General features: G+C 49.1%; 1 protein-coding gene across 6 annotated transcripts in view; it reads left to right on the top strand.

The window, feature by feature from the left end:
• Nucleotides 1-24,445, top strand: part of LOC137376957 (proline-rich protein 5-like) — a 179,163-nt gene that overhangs the window by 64,967 nt on the left and 89,751 nt on the right. For all 6 annotated transcript variants that reach the window (XM_068045952.1, XM_068045953.1, XM_068045956.1 and 3 more), the window contains exons 2-3: nucleotides 971-1,246; nucleotides 8,339-8,419. In XM_068045952.1, coding sequence (XP_067902053.1) covers nucleotides 1,125-1,246; nucleotides 8,339-8,419 — 203 coding nt within the window. In that variant the 5' untranslated portion in view covers nucleotides 971-1,124. The remainder of the gene's footprint in view (nucleotides 1-970; nucleotides 1,247-8,338; nucleotides 8,420-24,445) is intronic.

Below are 24,445 nucleotides of genomic sequence, written 5' to 3'. Positions count from 1 at the left end.
TGGTGAGGTCAGGTAACAACACAGACTGAGCATTGAACCTTGAGCCTTTTGATCAGTGTAGTTTAGAGTAACCATGCATTCTTTTGCCCACAAGGCTACTGGGGAAACCAGAGTAGGTTATGTGACGAGAGCTGAAAAATGTCCTTTATGAGACAAAGCTCCGAGGGTTTGTTGGTGGAGCTTGCTGCATTCTGGCCTTTTCCCCTGTGAAACCATACCAAGGTGAAAGCATTGTTCTGTTGTCTTGTGACTAGTGAAACAATGCAGTAAGAAAGAAAAACTTGCATTTACTGTAAAGCACTTTGAGATGTCCGCTGGTCGTGAAAGGCGCGACAGAAATGCAAGTTTTTTTTTTACATCACACCTTTCACAACTTCTGAACTTCCCAAAGTGCTTTACAGCTAATGAAGTACCATTGATGTGTAATCACTGTTGTAATGTAGGAAACATGGCAGCCAATTTGTGCACAGCAAGCTCTCACAAACAGCAATGAAATAAATGAGCAGATTATCTGTTTTATTGGTGTAGTTTGAGGGGTAAGTATTGACCAGGACACTGGGGAGAACTCCCCAATGCTTCTTCAGAATAGCACCATGGGAGCTTTTACGTCCTCCTGTTAGGGCAGACTGGGCCTCGGTTTAACTCCTCATCTGAAAGATGGCAGATCTGACAGTGCAGTAGCCCATCAGTGCTGCACTAGAGTGTCAGCCCTGAGGTCTCTGGAGTCGGTCTTGACCCCATAAAACCTTCTGACTCAGAAAGCTGCACACAGCTGAGATGTGGTGCAGCTCACTAACTAACAAGTGCCCACTTCCACAGTGGAGCCTATACATTGGGTGCGGCCTGTTTCCTGGCTGGCAGGGATGAAGGCAGAACAAGTTCCTGTTGAAATAATGGAATTTCCGTCGCTGTGGGAGCAGCAGGTCACAACTGGCATTTGATTAACAATTTTTTTTTCATATTGCTGCAGATCCCTTTTTATTCTGCCTCACTCACCGGAAGGAACCATGTGGACACCATAAAATTAACCAACGCCCTGGAGGAGACACTCCACGTCAACAGCTCCCCGAGGCCTCAGGGAGCAGCAAAGATCAGGTCCCCTTTCCCGTGGTCGTGCGCATGGGATGATGGGCTCTTTCCGCAGACCCAGACCTCGCTTCCTGAGTTCCCCGGTACTCAGTGACCTACCCCGCTTCCAAGCTGCTAGGCAGGCAGCACTGCTGGGCTCCAACAGGGCCTGGAACAGGTAGGGGCATACTAGCTTGCTTAAACAAAAAAGTGACAATAATGACCAATTTCTAATAAAATGCAACACTGCTTGAGAATTGAGTAGATGGAATAATGAGTTAGCACTCCTCGTCTGTTTACCTCTTAGACTTGAGTTTCAATTTCCAACCTAAAATGATGGTTGTAAGCATCTTAAATGAACGAGTATCAGCCCAGTTCCTTGTGAGCATGAGTCTACAGCATTAAACCACCCATAATTCCACACAAGTTAGCACTACATTGGCAGCCACCCACAGAGTTTGAATGTGGATGGCTGGCCTAGGAAGTGGACATATACCACTCACCGGTAAAGGGGAGAACAAAAGAATTTTAGATAAAACAAGAAACACTGGAAATACTCAGTAGGTCTGGCAACATCTGTGGAGAGAGAAGCAGAGTTAACGTTTCAGGTCAGTGACCCTTCATCATTGGCAGCCTCCAAAACTACACAATCATGGGGACCTCTGCTCTGAGTTCAGTTCCGAGACTGTTTTGAAACCTTTATTTCATTGTCTGTTAAAGTTATGGCCTCTGCTTGCACTGTTATGTCGATCAGGACTAGTGCTACAAAATCACCCTCTTGCACTATTGGAGGGTCTTTTCCTGGTACTTGATCATTTTCTGACACAAGAGTCACTTCCGTACCCACTATCAGTACTTGATCTGCATTTCTAACTCTCCACTCTTTCAGCCCATTCTGCCAGTGCATGGACCTCGCTTCTAGGCCATCATCGAGAACATTCAACCACTATTTGAACTTGTTAGTAGCTTTTCCTGCATGCGCCACAATTGTGACATTCCTCCACTCATTAGACTCCTCCAGAATATATGTCACCCCAGTACCTACTCTGGGCAGTTGGCCTGTGGATGTGAGAGCTCTGTCCTGTGTGTCATGATCACACACATTACCACTATCCAACCCTTTATCGACCATATTCTGTTCCTCAGGACCTTCATCATAAAACACATAAGCATTTGAGGTACAAGGTGCCTTATTTACCGCTATCAGCTGTCCAGAGTACAACATCTTGTAATTAATTCTGATTAATCATGAGAAATGAACTTTAACAGTTTGATTGCCATGTTTGATAAGTTCTGTCTTATCATCATGACCTATAACCTTACCAGGGTCTTTGCATTCCCTAAGACCCTTTCTTTTATAATACACCAAATCTCCTGATGAAAATTCTGTCTCTGGTGGTGTTATACGATGCCTTGGAGCTCTCTGAATTTTCTCCAAGATCTCAGTCTTGATGAAAGCCCATTTCCCTACATGTAAAGCATTCAAATCTGCAGGAAAAAATGGAACTAATTGTCATACCTTCTAAAGCAGGAGGACTATCACACAGTATAGAAGCCAATTTGGGATTTTGCCCATAGACCAATTGATAAGGACTATATCCTCCAACCATCTGAAATGAATTCTTTGCATTGGCCATTGATATCAAGGTGGTTATCAACTTTCAATCTGGTTGATCATCATGATCCTTTCACAAAGCTCATTGCTGAAAGGACTTTCAGCTGCGGTATTCGTGACCATGATGTTCATGTTTTCACACGTCATTGACAAATTCCCCTCCGTTATCAGTCCAACAATTAACTGGTGCCTCAAGTTGAGTTCCTATCCATTTCTCCATGAATTGGTCTGTAACAATGCTTTTAGTTGTCCTTACAAAGTTTTTAAAAAATTTATTCTCAGGATGTGGGCATCGCTGGCAAGGCTGGCAGTTATTGCCCACCTCTAACTGCCAGTGAGAAGGTGATGGTGAGCCGCCCGCCGCCTTAATAATTGAGTGACTTGCTAGGCCATTTCAGAGGGCAGTTAAGAGTCAACCACATTGCTGTGAGTCTTGAGTCACAAACAGGCCAGACCGAATAAGGATGACCGATTTTCTTCCCTAAAGGACATAGTGAACCAGATGAGTTTTTACAACAACCCAGCAGTTTCATGGTCACCACAACTGATGTGAGCTTTTTATTCCAGATTTATTTAATTGAATTTAAATTCCCCAGCTGCTGTGGTGGGATTTGAACTGTTGTCTCTGGATCATTAGTCCCAGCTTCAGGGTTACTAGTAATAACATAACCACTACATTACCACACCCCATAAAGTATTATTGTAGAAAAACTAAATCTGGTTGACAGATCTACAAAATGTAGAATGAAAATATTTCTGTCTTTGTCCCACACCTTTAGATCCATGGCAACTATCTCATTAAAGTCACGTGTCAATGGAAGGCTGACAATAGGATGTAGTGGCGTCCTCTGATACATTTTGCAGATTTCACACTTCCCATTTGTCTCTTTTATTAGCCTTGTATACTCCTTTTAGCAAGATTTGTAATCTTTGACAAGTAGGGTGAGAAAATTATCTGTGTAACTTTAAGACAATTGCATTTTTTTCTCTGATTCTTATCACCTGATGCCATTAATACTTGTACAACCTGCTGATGAGAAACATTGGGCTGTTCTTCACGATATTACGCACAGGGGCTCATTTAAATGGAGGGGGTGGAGTGGCCGCCCCTGATGACATAGAGTGGGTGGCCGCGGCGTCCCCAGCAAAGGCATCCAGCGCCACCATGCTTCAAGCCCTTCGGGATAGATTTATATATTTAAAGGTGCCGGAATGATGAAAAAATTCAATAAATGTTTTATTTCATCATTGCATCCCCTCTCCCACCCTCCCACTGAGTTCTCAACACATAAATTGACCTATCCCCCCAAAAATACATTTTTTGAAATTCCGAACTTCCTCTCCCGGACTTCAGTATCTTTGACCCTCAACCCCTTCCCACCATCCCCACAACCAGTAGGAATGATTTTGCCCGCTCCCCGCTCCCTCACCCCCCCCCCAACCTGATAATGTTATTCCTTCCCCCTCCCACTAACGTCTCGCCAACGGAATTCCGAGGGCGGGCGAGTTGTGGCCGGTTGGCCATAAAATCGGCGTGGGACAGCCGCCAGTGGCAGGTAAGTTCACTTGCATTTTAATTTAGCTAATTGCAATATTTTAATGAAGGCTGGGGTGCACTGAGGCCTCGCTGCCACCGTTAATATCCGCCGGGGCCTTCTCGGCGTCGTGGCAGGCCGCGCCCGCTAGCATTTTACGGGCCCCCCCCGCCACAACCCACGGTGTCGAGGGGCTGACTAAATCAGGTTTTGAAAAGGGGATACAATAATGTCCTGACTGACTAAACTGCAGATTCACTGACTTTCCAAAAATAATTGGCCTATCATGCTCCATTTGTGCCATTTCAGAGAACGTTTACTCAACACCCTAGGAATGTCACTAGAGACTCTATCAGTACTTATAAAATGGCTTACTCCAACTATTTTACATGGAATTTCAATTCTTTTTTGCGACCTCAATGTGTTGCCATCACCAAACCTAAAGCAAATAGTACTTTTATATTTTTTCACTTGGAGTGTATCCTCACTACTTAGTGAATCAAGGTAACTTTTTAACCAATCGTTCCACATACAGTCGAAGTGCAAGCACTATCTAACACTACACAGTTAAACTAGTCAGCAACTAACACATTCATTACAGGACTAAAACTCCTTGTTACCAGTATAATTTGTTCAGACTCATCCTTATATTCATCCTGTTCCTCAAAGTTCTCTGCAGCATGTGTCATTTCGAGGACCCTGCCTCTCTGCTTTGGACAGTTCATTGCATAATGATACTTCGAGTCACACCTGAACCACCTATTAACTGTTCCTTGGGCATTCCTGGGAGTCATTCACCTATTATTGTCGTTCCAATTCTAACTTCTGCTTAAAGGCCAGATCTGCTAAAGGTGCTTTCATCCTTATTCTGCCTGTCTTTATCCCTTCCATTATATAGATGCCTGTGTCCAAAAGGTTGTGAATCTTTGGAATTCTCTACCCCAGAGAGTTGTGGATGCTCCATCTTGAATAAGGTTGGGATAGGCAGACTTTTGGTCTCTCAGGGAATCAGGGGATATGGCAAGTGGGTGGGAAAGTGGAGTTGAAGCCTAATATCAGCCATGATCGTATTGAATGGCAGAGCAGGCTCGATGGGCCATTTGGTCTACTCCTGCAGCTATTTTGTGTTCTTGTGTATCTAGATCATTTCGACATCTGATTATTGTTTAGTTCTTTATTCTTTGCGTAATTGCAGAATGTCCCATTTTTTCACAAACTGTCACCCCAGGAAAGTTTTCAAGGCAGCAGACATCTGATCCAACAGGGTCGTCTTCTCCGAGAATCGAACACCAGTTAGAACCAGGAGCCTGTCCGTATGAGACACCTTAGCACAATCCCAGAATTTAAACGCAAGTACTGATCCAGGGATCCCTAAATTGAATTTCATCAATCTGTTAAAGTCCGTGTTATATTCTTCCATCGAACATCCATCTGTTTTTCAAAATCTATCAAAGTTCAACCATGCCTCATAGGCATTTAACAAATCATCTTTCTTGGAGATTTCATCCAAGAACTCTAATAGAAGATCCAAATCTTCATCACTATCTAACTGATGGGGATCCAGCTCACAAAATACTTTATTTCTGACTTTACTTCTGGAAGGAAGCGATAACACCAAGGCCATACCTTGTTCCTCTTTGGTATGGAAGTAATCCGTGTACACATATTCACTTCATTCTTCCACTGCTCATATGGTTCAGATTCCGAGAACATTGGAGAGTAATCATACTGTGACAATTTATACTTGCTTTCTGCCATTTTTCAGAATGGCTAGTCGGATTTTAGTTTCCTGTCTGAAATTTCTTTCTTGGCTTCCAACGTTCACTTTTAGGCAACCATTCTCTGCCACCATGTTCTATTCCAGAAAGCCAGTTGGTGAAGGCTAGAATTGGAGCCAATCTTTGCACACTTTTTTATTTATTTACAGAATTATGCATTACAAGCATACACCTCCTAAACCAACAACCACAGTTTAGTCTATGTCTATTTGTACAGGGCTCAAGTGAATGCCTAGTTAATCCCCACCACCTGCATACAGTTAAACACAATTAATACACACTTAACACTGCAAATATCATGGTTGAAAGAGGAGTATTGGCCAAGACACCAGCAGAAAACCCGGTTCTTCTTCAAATCGAACCATGGAATCTTTAATGTCAACCTAACCCAATCGAACAGGCACATGATCTCTGAAGGACAGCACCTCTGACAAGTCAGTGCTCCCCCAATACTGTACTGAAGTGTCAGCTGAGATGATGTGGTCAAGACACAAGATGTGGCTTGAACCCACAGCCTTCTGACTCAATAAGTGAGAGTTCTACCAAGTGAGTCAAGTTCCCTCTACTGAAGAGTACATTGACACTCACGGTCACATCAGATATAACACTTTTTGATGTAAGGTATAGCTCTCTCAACATTGCCGTACTTCAGACTCCCAGGTCAGGTGTAACATGAGTTTAATGTAAAATTTATCTGCACAGCCTCATCAAACACTCCCAGCAGATCAGATATAACATGGCTTCAATGTAGTATAATCTTCCTTTTGTAATTCCCCAGCATGCTGGGAAATACATATTTTAATATCGATACAATTTACTTTTAGCTTCGCCTCCTCCATTATTTATTTTATTCTCACCAGCTGTGAGTTTCCTATTTCTCAACATCACTCTCCTGCTAAGAATTAGTTTAGGCAGCTTTCTGCAGGCCTCTGCTAATGGCGTTGTGTAGCAAGCCAGCAGGGGGCATATAAGGCCAGTTAGACTGACGCGCCTCTCAATTTCCCCTTCCTCCACCACATTAGCGCTGATAATCAGGAGATCCTTGTGTGGGGAATCTCCACTGAGAACCCACATCCTATCACGTAGTGGTGCAATGGGTTAGCACAGTAAGTGTGTTAGATGGCAGAATTTTAAAATTACTTCAGAAGGAGAAGTATCGCCCCAGTTCTCTGCATCAATTTTTCTTTTGTTGGGTTATCGCCTTGTTTTGCCTATGGAAGATATAAAACAGAAAGGTTTTTCAAAATGGGAGGTATCAGCTAGCCTTTTTTCTCTGTTAGTGTTGGTTGTTAGTCTCCAACCTCAGTGGGCAGCCAAGAACTGAAAGAACGTGGTGTCAACAGTGATGCGCAGCGCTGTCAGTATTTGACACTTGAAGGGCTGAATGGCCTCCTCTGCTATAATTTCTATGATAATTCCTCGGGTGATATTTTCTGCCCTAAACTGTGCCTCACAAGTACTGGGGGTGCAGTCGTGTCCTTTAAGGAAGGACAGCTACCATCCTAGCTGATTGGCCTTTACGTGACTCCAGTCCAACAGCAATGTGGTTGTGTCTTGACTGCCATGTGATGTGGCCTAGCAAGCCACTCAGTTGTATCAAACAGAAAAAAGGTAATTAGGGATGGGCAATAAATTCAAGCCTTGTCAGTGACACCCACATCCTGGGTGTGAATTTTTAAAAAACATAGACTTGGTTATAAGTGGTAAGATGTTATCAGTCACATAGGCTGCTTGGGATGCTTAAGCCCATTAATGCATTCTTCCCTTGTCTAACTGCATGTATTTTTCCATTTTAACTGCATTCTTTTTTTCTGCACCACTTTTTTGTGCCTCTCTTTCCCTCTTCATGCCCCACCTGCCTCTCTGAAGCACACTGAGAGTTACTGCTATAGTCCAGATACTCAGAGATCACAATGCTGAGGCTGGAGGAAGAATACTGAATGCAAGAATTGGTAAACTGAACAGAGAATGGCGGTGCTACTCAAACACTCCAGGGTTGGTTGGCAAGGCAGACCTATAAAACGAAGAGTGGGCATATTATACTGATGGCCTGCTCAAAGCCCTGAGAAGGTTTTACCCCAGACCAGTGGTCCTGGTAAAAGCACTGCAATTTAATAAAATGTAGTGGGCCTTGACTACAGACTTATAAAAGCTCAGGACAAGGGTACTGGACCTTTCTAGTTTAGGTGTGGAACAGTACTGCAGCAGCTAAAACTAGCCTGTGACATGGGGTCCTGCAGAGATTCAGGAAACGATGCGGCAGCTTTATAATTTTGTGTCAGTTCATTGTTTTTGGTTTCTTTTTCATGATACGTGCCTCTGTTTTTTTGTTTCCCTCTTAGCGTGCATAAGGCAGTGATCAAAGTGTTCCAGGGAGGAAGTTTGCAAGACAATGAACTGTACTCTCTGAATGAAAACATACGGTAAGTATACAAGATAAGGTTGAAGTAAGCAAATTGCTTAATTTGTACAATGAATGCAGGACTGGGTGGTTAATACACAACAGTCACAATCTTCGAGCAAGGTTGGAAATTGGAATAAAAAAAATTTCCCCCTAGGTTAGAGAATGTGTGTTAGAAACCCACAGAGGAAGCAATGGATTTGGGGAGAGTTTACGAAACAGGTGGATGGGCTGTTTTGTATTGTCATAGAAACCCAACACATTCACTAATGTCAGTTAGGGAAGGAAACTTGTCATCCTTATCCAATCTGGCCGTTATGTGACTCAAGTCAGCAATGTGGTTAACTCCTAACTGTCCTGTGAAGTGAAGTGGCCTAGTAAGCCATTGAAAACCATTACAAAGAATAACAAGACCACATGGACTGCAGAGGTACAAGAAGAAGACCCAGCACCACTTTCTCCGGGCTACTAGCGATGGGCAATAAATGCTGGCCTGCTAGCAACGCCCACATCTCGAGAATGAATAATGAAAAAACGGAAGCACCACCCTTAGCACTGAGAGGTTGTCCATCTGTTGTATAAGTTGCATTATCACGATGATCTTGGTGGTCCTTCTTACACCACTGCAGTCCGTGTGGTCATGTTATGCTTTGTAACAGTTTGCTAAGCCACGTCAGAGGGCAGTTAAGAATCAACCGTGTTGGCGTATAAAGCACAGCCTCGGCACTCAATGTGCTACAGATGTCAAAAGCCACATGAGCAACCCAGTACTGCCTGGTTTATTAGCAATACCACTTTAAAAGGCACAATGGTTGAGAAGGGGGAGGGAGAATTGAGGACTATAATGATATTAATAGCAACGGTGGATTTAGTTTTCAGGGAAGGAAATTCAGCTACTTTTATATTACAAAGCCTACACTTGTGCTCTACTTGCTGATATTTAGGTCTCGCAGGTTGCAATAAAGTACTGTGAATGCAGCAAACTTACCTTGAGGTTGATGCTGGCTACATGAGAGCCCCAATAACCCAGTATGACAGTAGTTTAGTGTCTTTTAAATGAGGGAGCTGGAGGGAGAACTTTATGATGTAATAATCATGGACTCTCAATAGAGTGAGGTTGATGGACCAAGTGGTCACTCTGAGCTTTCTTATTTATTTTCATAAGATATTTTTGGATAAAGGAAAGAACTTCCATTAATATAGCACCCTGTTGTGCTCTCAGAAAGGCCCAATAGCATTTCAGAATTAATTAAATTGGAAGTGCAATCACCATTGTTTTGTCCCAAACCCAACTACTAGTTTGAAAACTAAAAGATCCGTAAGTGGCAGATTAGACCTGATCTGTTTTTTAACAGGCAGAAATGTTGGCCATGAACTAGGAGAAACACTGATGTTTTTCGAATAGTGCCATGGAATCTTGAACATCCATCTGAATGTCTGCCAGAACAGACAGTCTGGGCATAAGTTTAACAACTCATTCGGAAAATAGTGAGTCAAACTTTCCTGGCCATTGTCTGCCACAGATCTGGACAGGAGTAGCAGACTCCAAGTAGGCCATATCTATCCAAGTCAATTTTGGTATCCCAGGATGATTACCATGGCTCCATCACACCTCCGGGTCAGGCCTACTCTCTCACACAGTCTTGTACTGGCCAAGGGGGAGAAGAAAGACTGCAGCTGTAGGCCTGGCCAACAGCCTCCAGGCCTTCTGGACTCTGCTGCTGTGTAGAGGCCTAAAATCCAGCGAGTGAGGAGGCAATGCAGAGGATATTAACTAGAATTATACCAGGGATGCAGGACTTCAGTTACATGGAGAAACTAGGGCCGGAATTTTACGCCGCCCCAGCGGGTTGGATGGTGGCGTGGGGGCGGTGTAAAATTGAGCAGCAGGCTCCGGGAGGCCTAACCGCCCCTATTCCGCCTCCAACCAAGTTTACGGAGGTCTAGCATGGGGGCAGGGTGTGAGAAGCAGCCCGCCCGCCCGAGGCCAATCAAGACCCTTAAGTGGCCACTTAAGGGCCTTCGCCCGCCTCCAAGGGTATTTTACCCGTGGCAAGCGGGTGTGCCGGGGACATGAAAGGCCACCCAGCTATAGCTGCCGGCCTTTTCGCACCCCGGGGGGTGGGTGGGACTGGCAATCAGGCACAGGGTGCCCGATTAAGGGCCGCCCCCGCCTCCCAACCGAACCCCGGGATCCAAGACGCCCCCTCCCCCCAAACGACAATCCTAGCCTCACCAGGGCACGACCGATTCCCCTGGTGAGGCAACCCAAACTTACCTTCATCCCAGCTCCTTGGTATCCTCCTCGGTCGGCTGGGCTGCAGTCCCAGCAGTGGCTACCGCTCGCCGTGGCGCTGCTGAGACTAAGGGCTGCCGGCCCACTGATTGGCCGGCAGCTCACTGAGGCAGGACCTCCTTCCTCAAGTGGGTGGAAGTCCCGCCTCGGGCCAATTGAAGCCTGGGGATCTGTAAAATGCGGGCCGGATCCCCAGGCTGGGCGGAAGCAGGTTCGGCACTGACATTTACGTCAGAGTCTGGCTCCCATCCACCCAGTGTAAAATTCCAGCCTGGGATTATTCTCCTTAGAGCAGCAACGGTCAAGCAGAAATTTAATAGAGGCGTTCAAAATTATGAAGCATTTGGATAGAGTAAATTTGGCAAAACTGTTTGCACTGACAGGACAGTCAAAACCAGAGAACACAGATTTAAGACAATTGGCAAAATAACGAGAGGAAAGATGAGGAGAAATTATTCAGACAGCGAAATGTTATGAATGCACAGTTTGAAAGGGCAGTGGAAGTAGATTCAATGGTAACTTTCAAAAGTGAATTGGAATTTGAATCTCTGCATAAAAAAGGAAAACTTGCAGTGCAATGAGGAAAAAGCAGGGAAGTGGGACAAATTAGATAACGCTTTCAGTGAACAGAATGCTCTCTTGTGCCATAAGATTCTGAGAGAAGAAAAATAAAAATTCACCATCCCCTTCCACTTGCTACTGGGTCCTTACCCAAGCCTTCAGTCTGAGGATTGTCCTGGGAAGCCAGGTCCTGAGTCTCCGTTCGGGTTGGCAACAGTCTTGTATTGTCTGGTAATCTCCCAGAATGAAGGGTTGCTCTCCAGGACACTGCTCCCAGGAGAAAAATAGTTTGATCTGGATTTTACCAAGCCCACGACTTCGGGCTCCGTGGTGGGGGTGGCCTGGATACGGTTGCGGAAGAGGCCCGCCATGGAGGCTGTTGCTGGAAGGGCCCAGCCTGATCCTCCCAGCGGTGGCAAGACTCCATGGCAATCGCAACACCCCCCCCCCCCCACCCCACCACCCTGCCACTGGGCCAGGGGACCTCAATTTCCATATTTAAATCAATAAAACAAATTTGTTTAAATATAATTACTGGTGTTCTTCCGGTCCGACGACCGGCAGTCCCGAGTCTTCAATTCCCCGTCTGGGGAAAGCAAGTGTGACACTGGTGGGGGTTTGGGGGGGCAGGGCGGGGTAGTTATAATTTTCAGTGCCGGAGGAGGGGACGGGGGTCAAATAAGCTTCATCAGTGTAGCGGATGTTGGGAAGGGGTGAACTTTCAACTTTGTACAGTCTTGCAGGGGCAAGGTCAGAATTCAAAGGCAAGTGTCTTTTGGGGGGTGGGGGGGGAAGGGTAAAGACCTAACGTAATTTTTACTGGAGGGTTGGAAAGGGGTGTTACAGTTTTATTTTGTAAATTTTGGAGGGTTCATTTTAAAAATTCAAATTTGCTGACAGGACTGGCAGCCCTTGAAAAATGGCAACAGGGCCTGTGCACAGCCAGCTGAATCCATTGCCGGTGTCAGGATGGTGGGGGTGGTGACCCAACCAGCTCATTATCCTGAGCCACCATGGCAGAGCGGCGCACAGCCCGCACATGCTGCTCTTGATGGCGAGAGAAGAAAATCCAGCCCATTGTCTCTATTTACCATTCCAACAGTCACCACCAGCCCCCGGCCCGACAACTACCCATGGTAAGACACAGCACTACTTTGGGGAGTCTGTCTGGCAGCCTCAGCCTCTCCGCTCAGTCCGCAAGCAGGACCCTGAGCTTCCGGTTGCTTGCCATTTCAACACTCCCCCCTGCTCTCATGCTCACATCTCTGTCCTGGGATTGCTGCAGTGTTCCAGTGAACATCAACGCAAGCTCGAGGAACAGCATCTCATCTACCGATTAGGCACACTACAGCCTGCCGGACTGAACATTGAGTTCAATAATTTCAGAGCATGACAGCCCCCCACTTTACTTTCATTTTTAGTCATTTTTAGTTATTTTTTCTTCCTTTTTTTTTTTTGCATTCCTTTTTACATTTTTTACAATCTTTTTTTGCATTTATTTCATTTCATCTTAGTTTGTTCAGTTTGCTTACCCACTGTTTTTTTTCAGGTTTGCACTTGCTGCTGTTCAATATTCAGTATATTCACACCTAATCTGTACTAATGCTTTGTCTTTCAACACACCATTAACATATTGTTTGCCTTTGCTCCGTGACCTTTTGGTCAGCTATGTGGCCTGGTCCAATCTGCACCTTCTCCTTCGTTACCAGGCCTCACACTCACCCACTGTCAATACCAGGACTCAGACTCACCCACTGTCGTTACCAGGCGTCACACTCATCCACTGTCATTTCCAAGCCTCACAGTCACTCACTGTCATTACCAGGCCTCACAGTCACCCACTGTCATTACCAGGCCTCACACTCACCCACTGTCATTCCCAGGACTCAGATTCATCCACTGTCAATGCCAAGCCTCACACTCACCCACTGTCATGACCAGGCCTCACACTCACCCACTGTCATTTCCAGGCCTCTAACTCACCCACTGTTATGACCAGGCCTCACACTCACCCACTGTCATTTCCAGGCCTCACACTCACCCACTGTCATTTCCAGGCCTCACACTCACCCACTGTCATTGCCAGGCCTCACACTCACCCACTGTCGTTACCAGGCCTCACGCTCACCCACTGTCATTGCCTGGCCTCACACTCACCCACTGTCGTTACCAGGCCTAACACTCACCCACTGTCATTGCCAGGCCTCACACTCACCCACTGTCATTTCCAGGCCTAACACTCACCCACTGTCACTACCAGGCCTCACACTCACCCACGGTCATTTCCAGGCCTCTCACTCACCCACTCTCGTTTCCAGGTGTCACACTCACCCACTGTCATTGCCAGGCCTCACACTCACCCGCTGTCATTACCAGGCCTCACGTTCACCCACTGTCATTGCCAGGCCTCACACTCACCCACTGTCGTTACCAGGCCCAACACTCACCCACTGTCATTGCCAGGCCTCACACTCACCCACTGTCATTTCCAGGCCTAACACTCACCCACTGTCATTTCCAGGACTCGAACTCACCCGCTGTCATTACCAGGCCTCACCCTCACCCACTCTCATTACCAGGCCTCACACTCACCCACTGTCATTCCCAGACCTCACACTCACCCACTCTCATTACCAGGCCTCACACTCACCCACTGTCGTTACCAGGCTTCACACTCACCCACTGTCACGACCAGGCCTCACACTCACCCAATGTCAATACCAGGACTCAGACTCACCCACTGTCGTTACCAGGCCTCATACTCACCCACTGTCGTTACCAGGCCTCACACTCACCCACTGTCATTACCTGGCCTCACACTCACCCACAGTCAATACCAGGATTCAGACTCACCCACTGTCGTTACCAGGCGTCACACTCACCCACTGTCATTCCCAAGCCTCACACTCACCCACTCTCATTACCAGGCGTCACACTCACCCACTGTCATTCCCAAGCCTCACACTCACCCACTCTCATTACCAGGCTTCACACTCACCCACTGTCATTAGCACGCCTCACACTCACCCACTGTCACAACCAGGCCTCACACTCACCCACTGTCAATACCAGGACTCAGACTCACCCACTGTCATTGCCTGGCCCCTCACTCACCCACTGTCGTTACCAGGCCTCACACTCACCCACTGTCAATACCAGGACTCAGACTCACCGACTGTCGTTACCAGGCGTCACACTCACCCACTGTCATTACCAAGCCTCACACTCACCCACTGTCGTTACCAGGCCTCACACTCACCCACTGTCGTTAAAAGGCCTCACACTCACCCACTGTCGTTACCAGGCCTCACACTCACCCACTGTCAATACCAGGACTCAGACTCACCCACTGTCGTTACCAGGCGTCACACTCATCCACTGTCATTTCCAAGCCTCACAGTCACCCACTGTCATTACCAGGCCTCACACTCACCCACTGTCATTCCCAGGACTCAGATTCATCCACTGTCAATGCCAAGCCTCACACTCACCCACTGTCATGACCAGGCCTCACACTCACCCACTGTCATTTCCAGGCCTCACACTCACCCACTGTTATGACCAGGCCTCACACTCACCCACTGTCATTTCCCGGCCTCACACTCACCCACTGTCATTTCCAGGCCTCACACTCACCCACTGTCGTTACCAGGCCTCACACTCACCCACTGTCATTTCCAGGCCTCACACTCACCCACTGTCATTTCCAGTCCTCACACTCACCCACTGTCGTTACCAGGCCTCACACTCACCCACTGTCATTTCCAGGCCTCACACTCACCCGCTGTCATTACCAGACCTCACACTCACCTACTGTCATTGCCAGGCCTAACACTCACCCACTGTCATTACCAGGCCTAACAATCACCCACTGTCATTTCCAGGCCTAACACTCACCCACTGTCATTTCCAAGCCTCTAACCCATCCGCTGTCATTACCAGGCCTCACCCTCACCCACTCTCATTACGAGGCCTCACACTCGCCCACTGTCATTCCCAGACCTCACGCTCATCCGCTGTCATTACCAGGCCTCACACTCACCCACTGTCATTACCTGACCTCACACTCGCCCACTGTCGTTCCCAGACCTCACCCTCACCCACTGTCAATGCCAGGCCTCACACTCACCCACTGTCGTTACCAGGCCTCACACTCACTCACTGTCATTACCAGGACTCAGACTCACTCACTGTCGTTACCAGGCCTCACACTCACCCACTGTCATTACCTGGCCTCACACTCACTCACTGTCGTTACCAGGCCTCACACTCACCCACTGTCAATACCAGGACTCACACTCACCCACAGTCGTTACCAGGCCTCACACTGACCCACTGTCATTACCAGGCCTCACAATCACCTGCTGTCATTACCAGGCCTCACACTCACCCTCTGACAATACCAGGAATCACACTCACCCACTGTCAATACCAGGCCTCACACTCACCCAATGTTGTTACCAGGCCTCACACTCACCAGCTGTCGTTGTCAGGACTCAGATTCATCCACTGTCAATGCGAAGCCTCACACACACCCACTGTCATTACCAGGCCTCACACTCACCCACTGTCATGACCAGGCCTCACACTCACCCACTGTCATTTCCAGGCCTCACACTCACCCACTTGTTACCAGGCCTCACACTCACCCACTATCGTGGCCAGGCCTCACTCTCACCCACTGTCATTTCCAGGCCTCACACTCACCCACTGTCATTACCAAACCTCCCACTCACTCACTGTCATTACCAGACCTCACACTCACCCACTGTCATTACCAGGCCTCACACTCGCCCACTGTCATTACCAGGCCTCACACTCACCCACTGTCATTACCGGACCTCACACGCACCCACTGTCATTGCCAGTCCTCCTTTTACCTGCAGTCATTGCCAGTCCTCCTTTCACCTGCTGTCATTGCCAGTCCTTCTTTTACCTGCTGTCATTGCCAGTCCTCCTTTCACCTGCTGTCATTGCCAGTCCTCCTTTTACCTGCTGTCATTGCCAGTCCTCCTTTTACCTGCTGTTATTGCCAGGCCTCCTTTCACTTTCTGTCATTGCCAGTCCTTCTTTTACCTGCTGTCATTGCCAGTCCTCCTTTTACCTGCTGTCATTGCCAGTCCTCCTTTCACTTTCTGTCACTGCCAGTCCTCCTTTTACCTGCTGTCATTGCCAGTCCTCCTTTCACTTTCTGTCATTGCCAGTCCTTCTTTTACCTGCTGTCATTGCCAGTCCTCCTTTCACTTTCTGTCATTGCCAGTCCTTCTTGAACCTGCTGTCATTGCCAGTCCTCCTTTTACCTGCTGTCATTGCCAGTCCTCCTTTCACTTTCTGTCATTGCCAGTCCTTCTTTTACCTGCTGTCATTGCCAGTCCTCCTTTCACTTTCTGTCATTGCCAGTCCTTCTTGAACCTGCTGTCATTGCCAGTCCTCCTTTTACCTGCTGTCATTGCCAGTCCTCCTTTCACTTTCTGTCATTGCCTGCCCTCCTTTTACCTGCTGTCATTGCCAGTCCTCCTTTCACTTTCTGTCATTGCCAGTCCTCCTTTTACCTGCTGTCATTGCCAGTCCTCCTTTCACTTTCTGTCATTGCCAGTCCTCCTTTTACCTTCTGTCATTGCCAGTCCTTCTTTTACCTGCTGTCATTGCCTGTCCTCCTTTTACCTGCTGTCATTGCCAGTCCTCCTTTTACCTTCTGTCATTGCCAGTCCTTCTTTTACCTGCTGTCATTGCCAGTCCTCCTTTCACTTTCTGTCATTGCCAGTCCTCCTTTTACCTGCTGTCATTGCCAGTCCTCCTTTCACTTTCTGTCATTGCCAGTCCTCCTTTTACCTGCTGTCATTGCCAGTCCTCCTTTTACCTGCTGTCATTGCCAGTCCTATTTTACCTGCTGTAATTGCCAGTCCTCCTTTTACCTGCTGTCATTGCCAGTCCTCCTTTTACCTGCTGTCATTGTCAGTCCTATTTTACCTGCTGTCATTGCCAGTCCTCCTTTTACCTGCTGTCATTGTCAGTCCTATTTTACCTGCTGTAATTGCCAGTCCTCCTTTTACCTGCTGTCATTGCCAGTCCTCCTTTTACCTGCTGTCATTGTCAGTCCTATTTTACCTGCTGTCATTGCCAGTCCTCCTTTTACCTGCTGTCATTGTCAGTCCTATTTTACCTGCTGTCATTGCCAGTCCTCCTTTTACCTGCTGTCATTACCAGGCCTCACACTCACCCACTGTCATTACCAGGCCTCTCACTCACCCGCTCACATTACCAGGCCTCTAACTCACCCGCTCTCATTACCAGGCCTCACACTCACCCGCTCTCATTACCAGGCCTCACACTCACCCACTCTCATTACCAGGCCTCACACTCACCTGCTCTCATTACCAGGCCTCACACTCACCCACTGTCATTACTTGGCCTCACACTCACTTACTGTCAATACCAGGCTTCACAATCACCCACTGTCGTTACCAGGTCTCACACTCATCCACTGTCAATGCTAAGCCTCACACTGACCCTCTGTCATGACCAGGCCTCACACTCACCCACTGTCATCTCCAGGCCTCACACTCACGCACTGTCGTTACCATGCCTCACAGTCACCCACTGTCATTTCCAGGCCTCACACTCACCCACTGTCATTACCAGACCTCACACTCACGCACTGTCATTTCCAGGCCTCACACTCACCCACTGTCATTACCAGACCTCACACTCACGCACTGTCATTTCCAGGCCTCACACTCACCCACAGTCGTTACCAGGCCTCACACTCACCCACTGTCATTTCCAGGCCTCACACTCACCTGCTGTCATTTCCAAGCCTCACACTCACCTGCTGTCATTACCAGGCCTCACACTCACCCACTCTCATTACCAGGCCTCACACTCGCCCACTGTCATTCCCAGACCTCACACTCACCAACTCTCATTACCAGGCCTCACACTCACCTGCAGTCATTACCAGGCCTGGAACTCACCCGCTCACATTACCAGGCCTCAAACTCGCCCGCTGTCATTACCAGACCTTACACACCCACTGTCATTACCAGGCCTCACACTCGCTGCTGTCATTACCAGGCCTCTCACTCACCTGCTCTCATTAACAGGCCTCACACTCACCTGCTCTCATTACCAGGCCTCACACTCACCCGCTCTCATTACCAGTCCTCTCCTCACCCGCTCTCATTACCAGGCCTCACACTCACCCACTGTCATTACCTGACCTCACACTCGCCCACTGTCATTCGCAGAGCTCACACTCACCCGCCGTCAATGCCAGGCCTCACACTCACCCACTGTCGTTACCAGGCCTCACACTCACCCGCTCTCATTACCAGGCCTCACACTCACCCGCTCTCATTACCAGGCCTCACACTCACCCGCTCTCATTACCAGGCCTCACACTCACCCACTTTCATTGCCAGGCCTCACACTCACCCACTGTCATTCCCAGACCTCACACTTACCCACTCTCATTCCCAGACCTCACACTTACCCACTCTCATTACCAGGCCTCACACTCACCCACTCTCATTACCAGGCCTCACCCTCACCTGCTGTTATCAGGACTCAGATTCATCCACTGTCAATGCCAAGCCTCACACTCACCCACTGTCATGACCAGGCCTCACACTCACCCGCTGTCATTACCAGACCTCACACTCACCCGCTGTCATTACCAGACCTCACACTCACCCGCTGTCATTCCCAGACCTCACACTCACCCACTCTCATTACCAGGCCTCTCACTCACCCGCTCTCATTAACAGGCCTCACACTCACCCGCTCTCATTACCAGGCCTCACACTCACCCGCTCTCATTACCAGTCCTCTCCTCACCCGCTCTCATTACCAGGCCTCACACTCACCCACTGTCATTACCTGACCTCACACTCGCCCACTGTCATTACCAGACCTCAAACTCACCCACTGTCAATGCCAGGCCTCACACGCACCCACTGTCGTTACCAGGCCTCACAGTCACCCACTGTCATTACCAGGACTCAGACTCACCCACTGTCGTTACCAGGCCTCACACTCACCCACTCTCATTACCAAGCCTCACACTGACCCACTGTCATTACCTGGCCTCACAATCACCTGCTATCATTGCCAGGCATCACACTCACCCACTGACAATACCAGGAATCACACTCACCCACTGTCAATACCAGGCCTCACACTCACCCAATGTTGTTACCAGGCCTCACACTCACCAGCTGTCGTTATCAGGACTCAGATTCATCCACTGTCAATGCCAAGCCTCACACTCACCCACTGTCATTACCAGGCCTCACACTCACCCACTGTCGTTACCAGGCCTCACACTCACCCACTGTCATTTCCAGGCCTCACAATCACCCACTGTCATTGCCAGGACTAACACTCACCCACTGTCATTGCCAGGCCTAACACTCACCCACTGTCATTTCCAGGCCTCACACTCACCTGCTGTCATTTCCAAGCCTCACACTCACCCGCTGTCATTACCAGGCCTCACACTCACCCACTCTCATTACCAGGCCTCACACTCGCCCACTGTCATTCCCAGACCTCACACTCACCAACTCTCATTACCAGGCCACACACTCACCTGCAGTCATTACCAGGCCTGTAACTCACCCGCTCACATTACCAGGCCTCACACTCACCCACTGTCATTTCCAGGCCTCACACTCACCTGCTGTCATTTCCAAGCCTCACACTCACCCGCTGTCATTACCAGGCCTCACACTCACCCACTCTCATTAACAGGCCTCACACTCGCCCACTGTCATTCCCAGACCTCACACTCACCAACTCTCATTACCAGGCCACACACTCACCTGCAGTCATTACCAGGCCTGTAACTCACCCGCTCACATTACCAGGCCTCTCACTCACCCGCTCTCATTAACAGGCCTCACACTCACCCGCTCTCATTACCAGTCCTCTCCTCACCCACTCTCATTACCAGGCCTCACACTCGCCCACTGTCATTACCAGACCTCAAACTCACCCACTGTCAATGCCAGGCCTCACACTCACCCACTGTCATTACCAGGACTAAGACTCACCCACTGTCGTTACCAGGCCTCACACTCACCCACTGTCATTACCTGGCCTCACACTGACTCACTGTCGTTACCAGGCCTCACACTCACCCACAGTCGTTACCAGGCGTCACACTCACCTACTGTCATTACCAAGCCTCACACTCACCCACTGTCATTGCCAGGCCTAACACTCACCCACTGTCATTACCAGGCCTCACACTCACCCGCTCTCATTACCAGGCCTCACCCTCAACCGCTCTCATTACCAGGCCACTCACTCACTGCTCTGATTACCAGGCCTCACACTCTCCCACTCTCATTCCCAGGCCTCACACTCACCCACTGTCATTACCGGATCTCACACTCACCCACTGTCATTGCCAGTCCTCCTTTCACGTGCTGTAATTGCCAGTCCTCCTTTCACCTGCTGTCATTGCCAGTCCTCCTTTCACTTTCTGTCATTGCCAGTCCACCTTTTACCTGTTGTCATTGCCAGTCCTTCTTTTACTTGCTGTCATTGCCAGTCCTTCTTTTACTTGCTGTCATTGCCAGTCCTCCTTTTACCTGCTGTCATTGCCAGTCCTCCTTTCACCTGCTGTCATTGCCAGTCGTCCTTTTATCTGCTGTCATTGCCTGTCCTCCTTTTACCTGCTGTCATTGCCAGTCGTCCTTTTATCTGCTGTCATTGTCAGTCCTATTTTACCTGCTGTCATTGCCAGTCCTCCTTTTACCTTCTGTCATTGCCAGTCCTCCTTTTACCTGCTGTCATTGTCAGTCCTATTTTACCTGCTGTCATTGCCAGTCCTCCTTTTACCTTCTGTCATTTCCAGTCCTCCTTTTATCTGCTGTCATTGCCAGTCCTCCTTTTACCTGCTGTCATTGCCAGTCATCCTTTTACCTAATGTCATTACCAGGCCTCACACTCACCCACTCTCTTTACCAGACCTCACACTCGCCCACTCTCTTTACCAGGCCTCACACTCGCCCACTGTCATTACCAGACCTCACACTCCCCCACTCTCATTACCAAGCCTCACACTCACCTGCTGTCATTACCAGGCCTCTCACTCACCCGCTCCCATTAGCAGGCCTCTCACTCACCCGCTCCCATTAGCAGGCCTCACACTAACCCACTGTCATTGCCAGGCCTAACACTCAACTACTGTCATTGCCAGGCCTAACACTCACCCACTGTCATTTCCAGGCCTCACACTCACCTGCTGTCATTTCCAAGCCTCACACTCACCCACTCTCTTTACCAGGCCTCACACTCGCCCACTGTCATTACCAGACCTCACACTCACCCACTCTCATTACCAGGCCTCACACTCACCTGCTGTCATTACCAGGCCTCACACTCACCCACTGTCATTACCAGGCCTCACACTCGCCCACTGTCATTACCAGACCTCACATTCACCCACTGTCATTACCAGGCCTCACTCCCGCCTGCTGTCATTACCAGGCCTCTCACTCTCCCGCTCCCATTGCCAGGCCTCACACTCACCCGCTCTCATTACCAGGCCTCACACGCACCCACTCATTACCAGGCCTCACACTCACCCACTTTCATTGCTAGACCTCACACTCACCCACTGTCATTACCAGGCCTCTCACTCACCCACTCCCATTAGCAGGCCTCACACTCACCCGCTCACATTAGCAAGCCTCACACGCACCTACTCTCATTACCAGGCCTCACACTCACACACTTTCATTGCCAGGCCTCACACTCACCCACTCTCTTTACCAGGCCTCTAACTCACCCGCTCTCTTTACCAGGCCTCTAACTCACCCACTCTCATTACCAGGCCTCACACTCACCCGCTCTCATTACCAGGCCTCACCCTCACCCGCTCTCATTACCAGGCCTCTCACTCACTGCTCTCATTACCAGGGCTCACACTCACCCGCTGTCATGACCAGGCCTCTAACTCTCCCACTGTCACTACCAGGACTCACACTCACCCGCTCTCATTCCCAGGCCTCACACTCACCCGCTCTCATTACCAGGCCTCACACTCACCCGCTCTCATTACCAGGCCTCACACTCACCCACTCGCATTACCAGGCCTCTAACTCACCCACTGTCATTATTAGGCCTCACACTCACCCACTGTCATTTCCAGGCCTCACACTCACCTGCTGTCATTTCCAAGCCTCACACTCACCCGCTGTCATTACCAGGCCTCACACTCACCCGCTGTCATTACCAGGCCTCACACTCACCCACTGTCATTTCCAGGCCTCACACTCACCTGCTGTCATTTCCAAGCCTCACACTCACCAACTCTCATTACCAGGCCACACACTCACCTGCAGTCATTACCAGGCCTGTAACTCACCCGCTCACATTACCAGGCCTCTCACTCACCCGTTCTCATTAACAGGCCTCACACTCACCCGCTCTCATTACCAGTCCTCTCCTCACCCGCTCTCATTACCAGGCCTCACACTCGCCCACTGTCATTACCAGACCTCAAACTCACCCACTGTCAATGCCAGGCCTCACACTCACCCACTGTCGTTACCAGGCCTCACACTCACCCACTGTCGTTACCAGGCCTCACACTCACCCACTGTCATTACCAGGACTAAGACTCACCCACTGTCGTTACCAGGCCTCACACTCACCCACTGTCATTACCTGGCCTCACACTCACCTGCTGTCATTACCAGGCCTCACACTCACCCACTGTCATTACGAGGCCTCACACTCGCCCACTGTCATTACCAGACCTCACACTCACCCACTGTCATTAGCAGGCCTCACACCGACTGCTGTCATTACCAGGCCTCTCACTCTCCCGCTCCCATTACCAGGCCTCACACACACACAGTCTCATTACCAGGCCACACACTCACCCACTTTCAATGCCAGGCCTCACACTCACCCACTGTCATTACCAGGCCTCTAACTCACCCGCTCTCATTACCAGGCCTCTAACTCACCCACTCTCATTACCAGGCCTCACACTCACCCGCTCTCATTACCAGGCCTCACACTCACCCGCTCTCATTACCAGGCCTCACACTCACCCGCTCTCATTACCAGGCCTTACACTCACCCTCTCTCATTACCAGGCCTCACACTCACCCAGTTTCATTGCCAGGCCTCACACTCACCCAGTTTCATTGCCAGGCCTCACACTCACCCACTGTCATTACCAGGCCTCTAACTCACCCGCTCTCATTACCAGGCCTCTAACTCACCCGCTCTCTTTACCAGGCCTCACACTCACCCACTCTCTTTACCAGGCCTCTCACTCACCCGCTCTCATTACCTTGCCTCACACTCACCCGCTCTCATTTCCAGGCCTCACATTCCCCCACTGTCATCACCAGGCCTCTAACTCACCTGCTGTCATTACCAGGCCTCTAACTCACCTGCTGTCATTCCCAGGCTTCACACTCACCCACTGTCATTACCAGACCTCAGACTCACCCACTGTCAATGCCAGCCTCACACTCACCCACTGTCAGTACCAGGCCTCACTCCCACCTTCTGTCATTACCAGTCCTCCTTTTACCTGCTGTCATTGCCAGTTCTCCTTTCACCTGCTGTCATTGCCAGTCATCCTTTTACCCGCTGTCATTGCCAGTCATCCTTTTACCTGCTGTCATTGCCAGTCTTCCTTTTACCTGCTGTCATTGCCAGTCTTCCTTTTACCTGCTGTCATTGCCAGTCCTCCTTTCACCTTCTGTCATTGCCAGTCCTCCTTTTACCTTCTGTCATTGCCAGTCCTCCTTTCACCTTCTGTCATTGCCTGTCCTCCTTTCACCTTCTGTCATTGCCTGTCCTCCTTTCACCTTCTGTCATTGCCAGTCCTCCTTTCACCTTCTGTCATTGCCAGTCCTCCTTTCACCTTCTGTCATTGCCTGTCCTCCTTTCACCTTCTGTCATTGCCTGTCCTCCTTTCACCTTCTGTCATTGCCATCCTCCTTTTACCTTCTGTCATTGCCAGTCATCCTTTCACCTTCTGTCATTGCCTGTCCTCCTTTCACCTTCTGTCATTGCCTGACCTCCTTTCACCTTCTGTCATTGTCAGTCCTCCTTTCACCTGCTGTCATTGCCAGTCATCCTTTCACCTTCTGTCATTGCCAGTTCTCCTTTCACCTTTTGTCATTGTCAGTCCTCCTTTCACCTGCTGTCATTGCC

Source organism: Heterodontus francisci, chromosome 14, assembly GCF_036365525.1.
Source record: "Heterodontus francisci isolate sHetFra1 chromosome 14, sHetFra1.hap1, whole genome shotgun sequence".
Classification (NCBI taxonomy): domain Eukaryota; kingdom Metazoa; phylum Chordata; class Chondrichthyes; order Heterodontiformes; family Heterodontidae; genus Heterodontus; species Heterodontus francisci.
This window is presented reverse-complemented; position numbering and strand designations above follow the sequence as displayed.